This window comes from Astatotilapia calliptera, chromosome 20, assembly GCF_900246225.1.
Source record: "Astatotilapia calliptera chromosome 20, fAstCal1.2, whole genome shotgun sequence".
In the NCBI taxonomy this organism is placed as follows: domain Eukaryota; kingdom Metazoa; phylum Chordata; class Actinopteri; order Cichliformes; family Cichlidae; genus Astatotilapia; species Astatotilapia calliptera.
Window position 1 is genome coordinate 28,648,171 of NC_039321.1, and position 11,458 is coordinate 28,659,628.

Sequence of the window (11,458 nt, forward strand, 5' to 3'; positions counted from 1 at the left end):
ATTCCAAAACCTTTTTTTGAGGAATTTTCCTTTATTATTTCACATCAAGCTAAACATATGGTTCTATAGCACACTTAGGCCAGAGATGCATATAATACATTGACAGAAGGGATATTAAACAGTAATTACAAATCAACTAATCAAAAATCAATTAAAAAGATAAATTAGAAACCAATAAACTTCAGTAGATCATACTGTGTATGAGGTACAGTAATGCAAACCAGTGTGCCTGTTTTTGCTGTACTAATAATTTCCCAACTGGGAGCTTCAGTAATAGGATGCGAGCAGGAATTCACTGACAGATAATGATGCACACAAGGCCCTGAAGCCACGAAGCATCTGGATTCTGCCACATTATCATCAGCTTTAGTGGTTTAATGCATTCTCCTGTGATTTTTCTGAGAGTCCCTTTAAAACTCTGATAAATGCCTCCTTTTCTTTTTCTCTCTTTGCATGAAAAGAGTGTTACGTCAAATTGTGCTGCAGAAAAAACAACAACAAAAAAAAACAAACAAAAAAACCCCACACATGGCTATGGTGCTGGGTTCAGTCAGAAAATGTAAGAATAAAATTAATACAAATGCAAGCACTAGTTAACAATGGGTGAAATTTCTTAGTTGACCTTTCCGTCTGTTATTTTTAGAAAGCTGTAAAGTTGGGAGAAACACGATCTCCCACACAAAGAGAGAAAAGGCACAGAGTGGGGCGCTGCTCAGATGTGAGTATACAAAGTCCAAAATCAACAATCATACATTAAATTCATCCAGATTTAAATACCAATAAATAATTAGTGCCAAAACAATAGCAACAGCATTGCAACTGTATAGACAGAGCAGTCCTAATTAAGTTAGCTTATTCTGAGATCACATCATAAATTATGCTTGAAGGAAAAACAATTATAAATATTAACACACAATAAGCTGAAATGCTTTTGACAGCCAGTGCAAAATGGGAAAAGTTATTATTTTATTAAGACATTCAAAGCTGCACTGATGTGCAATTTGCTGAAAGGATTTGTTGAGATGACTTTAGGTCTTCAGCAGTGCTTCAAGCATCAGTTTTCTTTAAACTGCAGCTTTGCCCATCTCAAGTTTTTACATCTAGTAAATAAACCAAGTTTAAACATTGTCGTAGTAGATGTGTAATGTTTAAATATTAATTCGGCAGATGGGGTGCACAGCAATGACAAGAGGTTTTGTGACAGTGCCACTGGTGTAATAGCAGACGGCCCAGGAAGGTTACGCACTCTAAACTTGGCGTTAAGGTCAGCCTTAAGGTTTAACTTAACAACTTGTGGCGGTCAAAGACCGTTTTGCGCTGCTCCTGGACCTGCTTTTTCCAGCGCTGCTGTGCTCCCTCAACCCGCTCCAGCACCGTGTTTCCTCTGGCCTGGCTGCTGCTCTCTGCCTGCGGACGCATCTCCTGAACACAAACCAGAGACGGTTTGAAATCAAGAACTTTAAACTCCACAGAACCCAAATAAATACACTGGAGTGTGCTTGGATGCTGTCTTCTTGAATGGTTACCTCAGAGTCTTCCTCATTGTGCAGCGGCTGGGTGTACGGGTCATGCTTGCGGATAAGAGGATCAACCAGTAGCAGGAAGAGCATGTAGAGCAGCAAGGCGCCCACGACTGACAGGTAAATGATGATGGTCACCTGCGATATTTAGCAAGAGTAACTCATTGAATCCAACATATAAGCTTTGCAAACTATTCTTACAAATCTTTTCTTTAAAAAAAAAACAAACAAACAATAAACTAGAAAGGCTTTGCAAGATTTTCAACGACTCATCTTGTATGACAAACAATCACAATGAACCCGCTTTGCTTGGGAATCAAAGCTGAGGAAGATATGTCGTCATATCCAAGAGAAAGTCAGTTGTACCTTAATTGTGTTGCTGCTTCGTTCTTCATACTTGCACTCACAAAGCAGACAGTAGGCTTCCACATCATGGCCAGGAACAGGCATGGGCTCCACTACATGCAGGCAGTTGCTGTGAAAAACATGAAAACGTTTGTCATTTCTACTGAGCTAAGAGAAAGAAAACCCCTAAAAACACTAGCGCAGTGAAAGAGTAACGCCTTTTCTTTAAAAATCCATGAAAGTCTAAATAAAAATATTCTTCTTACCAATCTTTCTGGGAGAAATTTCTGTTATAGATGTGACCGGTAATGTTTCTGTAGGGCGGACAGATGCATTTGCAGCGGACATCCTCAAAGCTCTGCAAGAATTAAGGAACTTTTGTAAAAGTGGCCCAGATTCAGCCCATCTTTCCCCCACAGCACCACTTCAGACGTCTCTCTGTTATTAACACAAGCAGTTATACAAACAAACACTCTGACATATACTCAAGTTATTCTAAGTCAAATGGCACAAACACACAGATAAGGACAAAATGTTGAGATCCTCTATGAAAACTTTATCTTTTGGAGCATTTAAGTGCTGTTTGACAGTGCAAGAAGTTTAAAAACACAGCTTTTCTTTTCTTTTACATAATTTTAATTTGGGCACAGAAACAAAATTATTTCACATTAGCCAAAAAATACCAGAGCCAAAATTATTAGCCTACGATACTATACTTTTGCAGTTTCCAACGAGTCTCACACACACCTCCTGAGTGATCCCAGGACAATTTCTCAAACGCCTCCAAATTCGGTGGTGTTTTGGAGGCAGCTCTTCACAGGAGTGACGCATGTTTTGGGTGATTATCTTGTTGAAAAATAAAGCATAACCCAGACCCAGTTTTGCTGCTGACTGCTTGATGTTTTCTTTCAAACACTTCACGTATCCATTTTTTATGATACCTTCTACCTTAATGAGATTCCCAGTGAGTTGTACACCTTTTCCCTTTTGTCTCATCTGACCAAAGGACTCACTTTCTATGCACACTCATTCTCCAGGTTGACCTTGGCAGACTTCAGTCTGCTTTGAAGGCGTCTCTTCTGCAGAACTGGAGTTTGTGTTAGTCTGCAACCTCGCAGTGTATTCCTACTTCTAGTTGATTGTCTTCTTTAAGACTACAATTCCCAACTTGGCTAAGAAATTCACGAGTGTCCTGGCAGTGGTTCAGGGGTATTTAGACACATCTCTCACGAGTTTTCTTTCCAGAGTCTTTGAAATCTTTCAGAGAGATAATATTATATTATAATAATATTTACCCTAATAATGTTTTTCTGTGCGCAAATAAAACTGATTTATAGTCTCTAAAGAAAATTCTTATGTTGTTTAGTTAAAAAAGCACTTGGGAAAATTCTGACAAAAACTTTAATCAAGATAATCATTATTTAGATAAAATAATGTAAGACTAACATAAACAGGTATTGTTTAAGTAGATGTAATTGCATAATTGTGCTGACAATATCGCCCTTGAACTATTATTTTACATTTCGTTATTTAACTATACAATCTTTATATTTCACTGAATAAAACTGAGCACAGTTTACTGAACATCTTCCCATAAACAAAGCGATACTTGATGACATTTAATCCACAAACACAGATCCTCTGTGTACCAGCAGGTCTTTTACCTTAGCTCGAGCAAAAACGACAACATCCAGCAGAAACACGGTCACCACTGCGGCTGCAGCAAACATCCAGGATCTTCCCCAACCACACGACATTTCCCCAAAGGCAAAACAACTGGCACGACGACTGAAGGATCAGCAGCAAGGCTCTGTCAAAATATAGCAGCTAGCTAGCACTGCAAGGCAGGAAATCCACGACACGAAATGTCGTAAAAACTGAAGAAACAAAGCTCGCAACGCGGTAACTTCCGCTGTGAGAGTGAGGAAAACGTCTGTTTCTGCGTTGCATTCAGGTTGAAAGTGTGCTCTCACTTTGTTTAGAGCAAAGATCGCCAAATGAATTTTGTCCTTCCTTATTCCGGACTCGTCACACATGAAGAAAACAATCCGACAGCAAAGACGCAGAGACGGCGCCACCTTCTGGACAAGATAAGAAGTACAATAAAATAAATGCATATTTATCAAGCAGGTTACATTATAATCACTTACTGTCCCTCTTTATGTGGGACTGCACAGCATTTTACCCCCACATACAAACGCACACATATCTTTAGACAGTGTCTCACATTTTGACTGGTTCTGCAGGACATGCGCTTTTCTAAAGTCTGGCTTTTACTAGTTGCATATGAAGGGAAGACTTTTTTTTAATTATAGACAGAAAAAGGAAAAAGGTCAGCCTGTCTGATGTCATACCCATCAAAGAAAGTTACCAAAAAGTCACAAGCTTTGCACATTTTATTGAATATGATGGAAGCTACCAGAAAGAAAAAGAAGATGCAGCATATTTTGGAGAAACAGAGGGTTTTCTGTGGTTTTTTGTTTGTTTGTTTTGTTTTAGTTTGGTTAGTTCGGCCCCCACACAGCGAGAAGGTCCTGGGTTTGAATCCAGTCTGGAGCCTTTTTGAGTGGCCTTTGCGAGGGGATCTGTCCGGGTACTTAAGCTTCCACCCACAGTCCAAAGACATGCATGGAGTTAGGTTCTCTGGTAATTCTAACCTGCCTGTAGGTATTTCCAGAACTGCAGATGATAGAATAAGCAATTCAGCTATGAAATGTTTACATTTTGACCACTTACAACATTAAAATAATGCTTAAATATTAATGTGTCTAAAAATTAGATATATCAATGATGCATAATTCCAAATAGCAATCATATGTATAATATACATGAAGCAGCCTTTATTAATCTTTTTTTTAATGACCAGAATAATCAAGGATGCTTTATATTGTTTCACTCAACACTGCTCTTGAGTCAAATCCAGTTTCCATTTTGGAATTTGAAATATGAGTCTTAGCTTCTTGACCCAATCAATACCCCTATTTCCTGGTAATCCTGCTTTCACATCTCTCTGTATAGTAAGCTACTCATACCTTTAATAAGCCACAGAAATCAATGACTCACAAATTCAGCCTGAACCTCTTGAGCTTTCGGTCATATAGATCAATCGAGACCGTGGTTGTTTCTCTAATAAGCTACGATATCAGCGTGAACAACAGAGCGCCGTCTGTGTGTAAACACTGTCGTTCGTGTGACCTGTGATTCAACCACTTAAATCAGCTGCAATGCTGCCAAGAACTTGTTTATTCTATATATAGTTTGGAGATTTGGAGTGCTGGGATTTCAGTTTCACAAAGGACGTGAACTCAGTCAGTTTATGTCTGCCTACAAGGTTGTTGTTGAGCTATTTGTACGCCTAAAAAATATGAGTGATGGGAGACTTAATCATGTGAAACAAATACACAGACAACAGAAGAAATCCCTGAAATCCATATTTGTACTCATTTTTTCATGCTGTACAAATTACTTATTTTCAAATTCTTCCTTTAAAAAACAACACATTAAAAAAGATTTCCACTCTTTTACTGAAAGATGCCAACCACGATGCTGTTTTCTTGGGTGGGAGTTAACAGGTGATATTTCACGGGCATTTATGTTTGTCAGAAATTTAAATTTTGCTGTTTTATTTTTATTTACAGTGAGCAGGTTTAGTTTTATGAAAAGACAAGAACTGGTCGGATTATGTGGAGAAAACCTTTCACCCAGACAATATTAGGCTGGTGATGTCTTTTATGCTGTCAATGACCTTTTGCTGTTGATACACTTGGCAAGTTAGTTCTGAATGCTTTAAGTGTGTTTTGGTTTTTAATTGATTCCTCAATTGATTACTTCATGAACTCATGCATGTACTTCTTCATTCGTGTAATGATCTCCGTCATAATTGGACTAATAAACGCTTTAGATGGTGATTTGTGCGAGCTGTCTATAATATATTTCATTCTCTCACTTCTGTCATTGTAAGCCACTTAGTTCTCATCTTCTCTGATGCATGGCTGCCCTTTAATCCCCAGGCCAATTACAGCATAAATGACACTGACCAGAGCCTAGTGCCAGGTCTCATTATCAGTTCAGACTTTTTAAGAAAAAGAAAGGAAAAGATTCAGTTCTTCTTTGGGTAGACTTGGTAAAAAAAATATTCATTTAGGAAAGAAAAATGAATGTAGTTGTTTATGTAAAGTGGTTTATTACCACTCAACTAAAAAAAAAGCACTGTAATTGATGCGGGCAGATACAAATATTTTGACAAAGTCTTTAGCCGGTGAACTGCGAACGCAGCCTGACTATAAAACAGCAAAGGGAAATGATCCATAATGGAAACACTGCAGAGAAATTCAACTCATAAACAACATCAGAGGGTGTCAAGTTCTCTTACTTGTCAAGGTACCTGAAAGTATTGACTGAATCACATTATTCAAAGCGTTCATTTTCCAGGGACCTGAAAGCATCAGGCACTTTGCCCACTAGGAGATGCTATAAGGCCCAAGGCAAAGCAAACTCGACCAGCAGACGTTAGTCAAAGCAGACTTGGATCTGGAGCAATGTGGATACGATATAGGGCATATAAAATAAAACAAGAGAAAATATATTGTGAAATTCAAAGATAGAGCTACATAAAACCAATTAATTATTAGCTAAACAGCTGCAGCAGCACTGTAGATAAATACCTACCTTATATGACTCACCTATAGGATCTACAGGTTTTTGTCCTTAATCTAGCATTTTCAATACACCCCTCAACCTTTCAGTATGTTTCTTTTTGACCTTTATCACATCATCTGCAGTGTCTTTTTGCCCTCCTCTGTATCATGCTTTTGGAGAGAACACTGTTTGAATAACAAGACTATCTCTGAAGCGATATCTCTCCTCTCCGCTGAGGTGATGCATCGTGGGCAGTAAGACTATTCTAATGGACACACGTGGTAATTACAGTAGTGGGAGGTAGCAGACAGTGGTGATCCAGGGACAGCGCAAAACTATAAATCACAACTCCTGGTTCCGCCCTCCTGAGCGTAGCCGATCACAGTCAACCAAAAAGCAATTCTGCCAACATGTGTTTGCACATTTGTCTTCATCAGCCACTGGCTTGTTTTGGGCCCCTGGAATTGAATTTTTCTTTCCCATGGTAATCAAACAAAGACTACTTCTTAGGTGTTTCACTCAAAGTCCCCTGCATTAGGTCTAAATATTGACCACATGTGAAATATACTTGTCATTTTTTGTGTTTAGTTTGATCCTGTTGAAGTTACAGGAAAAAAAAAATATCAAAGAATTATTAAATTACAGGATGTTTTTTTTTTAAATAAAAAAAGCTCTGTGTGATCTTCAGTCAGAGATAGAAGATAAAAATCGCCTGTTATCAGTTTCAGTGATGTTGCTTTTTTGGAGGTAGCGTGAGATGCTTGCTAGAGAAATGTTGTAACCAAAAGAGGTGTCAATAGCAAAGGTGTTACAGCAGTAAGCAGTGATGGTGACTCAGAGTACAGTGTGTGCCCTGCTCTGCTTTATCTGTACGGACAGCTGCCTGTCAGCCAGCTGAGCCCATGCAGGGGGAAAGGTGTCTGCTGAGGAGCTGGTGTCAGCAAGGTGAGAGCCGAGCCCCGCTACGCTGAGCTGAGCTGAAATGGATGCAGAGGAGGGAGTGTCTCCTGCCTCTGAGGGACACCGATTTTCAGCAAGGAAACAGAGACTGCTGGAGCAGGAAACTCAGCCAGACAGAACATGAAAGCCAAGAGCGGCCATGACACATGATGGACACAAACGGAGGAAGGGAAGCTGTCCCCACACTCACCCGCCCACCACTCGCTATTCCTCTCCTTCAGCAGTGCTGCACCCCTGCAGAAGGAGAAAAGAGAAACATGCCGATGATGCTTGAATTGCAGTGGCTCTCGGTTGAACTCTGCCCCCGTGTAATGTGTTGTCTTTGATGTTGCACAAGATGTTGCAGAGATGCAGGGAAACTTCAAAGAAAGCTTCATAGGCCAATTGCAGAATTGGTCAAAAAAGATAAATAAAACAGCAAGCTGCCAGAAATCCACACGCATCTTTCAAGGGAGACCAGGGGTCAGGCAAGCAGACAGCTGAAAACAATAGCAAGAAATGAAAGGTGACATGGATTGAAAGGTAGATAAATAGCTGCGGGGGAGGAAGGAAGTTTGTTGTTGGTATATAAGGATGCAATTTAGGTTGTAGTCTTGGAAAAACAGCCTGCTGGTTTAACAAATACAGGCAGGCCGGTCAATAAACTGTCAGCTATTAACGTCTACTTTAAGTGACAAGGCCCCCCAGACTGATTTATAGAGCCAGCGATGCATAGAATCCTTACAGATAAAAAATATTAGGCACCTGGCCGATCAAGTCAGCGAGCAAAACACAACACACACGTCAGTCAGCAAAAAGCACAGCTATAGATATCGATGTGGATCTTCTTTCAGAGTAAGCTCAAAACAGAAGGAGGAAGGTAAACAGCCAAAAGTCACCAAGAGCCTTTTTTCCCCGACAAAGCGATTCCATGATCAGAAAACTTTGTCAGCTCCTTTGGAAGGAGACTCCATTCCTTCCAAACGGCAGGGACAGAGGTTTCTGTGTGATAAGTTTTCCCTAATGAGGTGATACAGACATTGCCACACCCTTACTCCATCTCCTTGTGTCAGTCTGTGATCTACCTACCCCAGCTGCAGGCCACATCTGGAGGCATGATAGATTTCATCCACAGGGGGCCTCCTTTGCCAAATGTCACCGTGAGTCATCTTCCTTTGTTTCGGCATTTGTTGCAATGTGACCTGGCAGCTCAGTGGTGCGCCACGACGGACTGCCACTGACACTTTCACATACACAAACAAAACTATTCTCGAGACATAAACGATATAAAGTAAAAATGTCTTCACAGGCGGTACGGTTGAGTAACTTGTTTGGTGCTTTCTGCCCGGAACAAATCAGACGTAAACCCTGTGATATAGAATCAAACTTGTCATCTCACAGCTTCAGAAATCAATAGAGCCCCACACTCTACCACTAATCTCAACACACATGGAGCGAGCTCTGGATGACTCGTCCAGAGACGGCGGCAGGAGCAGAGAGAGAGGAGTAAAGGAATAAGATAAGATGGAGGAAGGTGACAGTAAGGAAAATGAGACATGAGCTAAGTAAGTTACATTTAAAGCTATATATGTTAAGTGTCTGCACATTGTTGAGCACATAGTTTTCTTTAATTTGCCTCAAATTTTATTAGTATAGACTGATTTGGTTTTAGATTTCTCCTTTCACACCAGTACAGTGGAAGCATATTAGGTTTATTATGACATTAACAATTACAGAAATGCTTCTCATGTGACCCACAAAACTCACTGTTGAAGAAGAAACATTTCATGATATTGTGAAGCCTTTGGCAGTGAGTTCTGCAGCTATGATCTAAAGATAGATTTACATAAACTGTGTTTTAGCTTTACTTTTCAGTGCCTTACTACATACAAAAATAAAATTCAGTCATCTTGACTGTTGGAAATGTAGGATGGTGTAGGGTCAGTGCAGGAAATGACAGAAATCAATTAAATATTTCAAAAATAGGAAAGTAATTGTCGCGGTTCGAATTTTGAGGAAGAGACATACGACTGAAAGTCCATAGTGGGTCAACACAAATTATTTTATTAAAACACATATATGTGGTGAAGATAGACTCTGTAAAACATCAGACTCCATCTCCCCCCTAACAATAGGTGGTTGTAATATTTATACTTATGATGACCAGTACCTCGCATCACTAAAACAGAACAGTTCCTCTTTCAGTTCCTCCAGATGCATCCTGTTGTTCTACTTGTCTAGACTTAAACAACACTTGCAATCCTTTCACCCAGACAGGCTATGTGTCTGTGTCGTTAATCTAAGTGCATGACCTTCCTCTACATCACCTGTTACCAGGCAAACATCCACAGCACAGGGCACACGGCCTTTATTTCCTTTCTTAAACAATCATAGAAAACATTTGTTAAATTGTATATATATATATATATATATATATATAAGCAATCCTTCCAGCTTGAACTTTGCTCCATTGATTGGCCAGACATCGCGCTGCCCGTAGCTTCAAACCATTAATTAACTTGACCAAGCTTCAACCCTTTACTTATGCAATATGTGTATAACATGTTACAGTTGCACCTGCAATGAAAGATTATGTGCTTATGCTAACACCTGAAATACAGACTTTAATATAACCTCACCAGTTTCAATAAATGTGTCAATGAAATGATAACAATGATAAATCATAAATGGTGAAACAGTAATAATAAGGATTATGCATAGTAACATAGATTATGAATATAAAATAATATTTCATCCCGACATAATGTAATGTGTTTCTTCATAATGTACAAATCCAATGTTTGATCAGCGTGATGTAGGTTTGGAGCTCGATCTAGCTTTTAAAAGCCAAATAGACGCCTGGAGTCAACCTGAAATGTCTGCAGTTAAGTTACAAACGCTGATCTGAAAATGTGGAGATTTCTGAACAATATAAATAAAAACAGAATGCAAGGATTCACAAATCTCACAAACCCATAGAAAACATATCAAATGTTTAAACTGAGAAAACACACCATTTTATGAATGATATGACAAAGAAGACCCGCACTGTCGAGCAGCTAGAATCCTAATCAGGCAGGAATGGGGCAAAGGTACCCTGTCAAAATCCAGCAGCTGCTCTCATCAGCTCCCAGATGTTTATGGGCTGTTATTAAAAGAAAAGGGGATGCTACACAGTGGCAAACACGACCCTGTCCCAACCTTTTTGAGATACGTTACTGCCGTCAAATTCAAAATGAGCTAAAATTTTTAATGAAATAGTAAAATGAACTTAATATGCTTAAAAAACTTCTGTTTATCAAGCAAGCACTAAAGGATTTCTACCATTTCTTTTCACATGTGCACTAGTACACTTACAGATGAAACCTGAAAAATAGATTCTCATGTGCAGAATTGATTGAGTGCGACTTAATTTGCAGTCAGGGCAGTAAAGGGCTCTACATCCAAAATTTCCTTAATGGGATTCCTTAATATTAAGCATAAAGTGATTGTTTTCAGTGTTTTTCTTTAACTCCCTTAGGTGAAACTGAGTTAGCCCACCCTATTTAACAGCCTCTGTCATATCTCATTCCCTTTCTGGTCTTTATAGACTTCATCGCAGGCCTTCTTTTAATGGAGGAGTAGAGAGGCTGTTTACCAGACGTGAGGAAAACAGAAAACAGGGATGGTGAAAAGACAAGGGAAACGGGGTAAGCGAGAGGTGGAGGTTTATAGAGTGAGAGCGAAACTGCGAAAGAAAAGGGAAAAGACAGAGAACCAGGAGGAGGTGGGGTTAGAGGGAGACGCTCCACTGCCTGGCTGACAAACACAGGGTCCCTCCAGAGTCAGGCAGATGAGAAGGAGAGGAGGAGAAAGGGAGAGGGGTGAGAGAAAAGGAGGGGAGTTTGATGTGGGCAGTCAAGCCCACCACCCACCAGCAGCCTTCCTCTCATTCTCCACAACTCCACCCCCCCGCCCCCACTCCAGCAGAAAATCTATGCCTGCTCTCTTAGTATTCCTCCCATCTCTTGCGAAGG

General features: G+C 39.8%; 1 protein-coding gene across 1 annotated transcript; it reads right to left on the bottom strand.

The window, feature by feature from the left end:
- Positions 1–11: 11 nt before the first annotated feature.
- Positions 12–3,937, bottom strand: tmem9 (transmembrane protein 9). The gene is made up of 5 exons (XM_026155106.1): positions 3,530–3,937; positions 2,132–2,223; positions 1,887–1,995; positions 1,527–1,658; positions 12–1,422 (listed from the first exon to the last, which is right to left on the bottom strand). Exons 1-5 carry the CDS (start codon positions 3,620–3,622, stop codon positions 1,279–1,281), a joined length of 570 nt encoding a protein of 189 aa, XP_026010891.1. The 5' UTR covers positions 3,623–3,937; the 3' UTR covers positions 12–1,278.
- Positions 3,938–11,458: the final 7,521 nt, after the last annotated feature.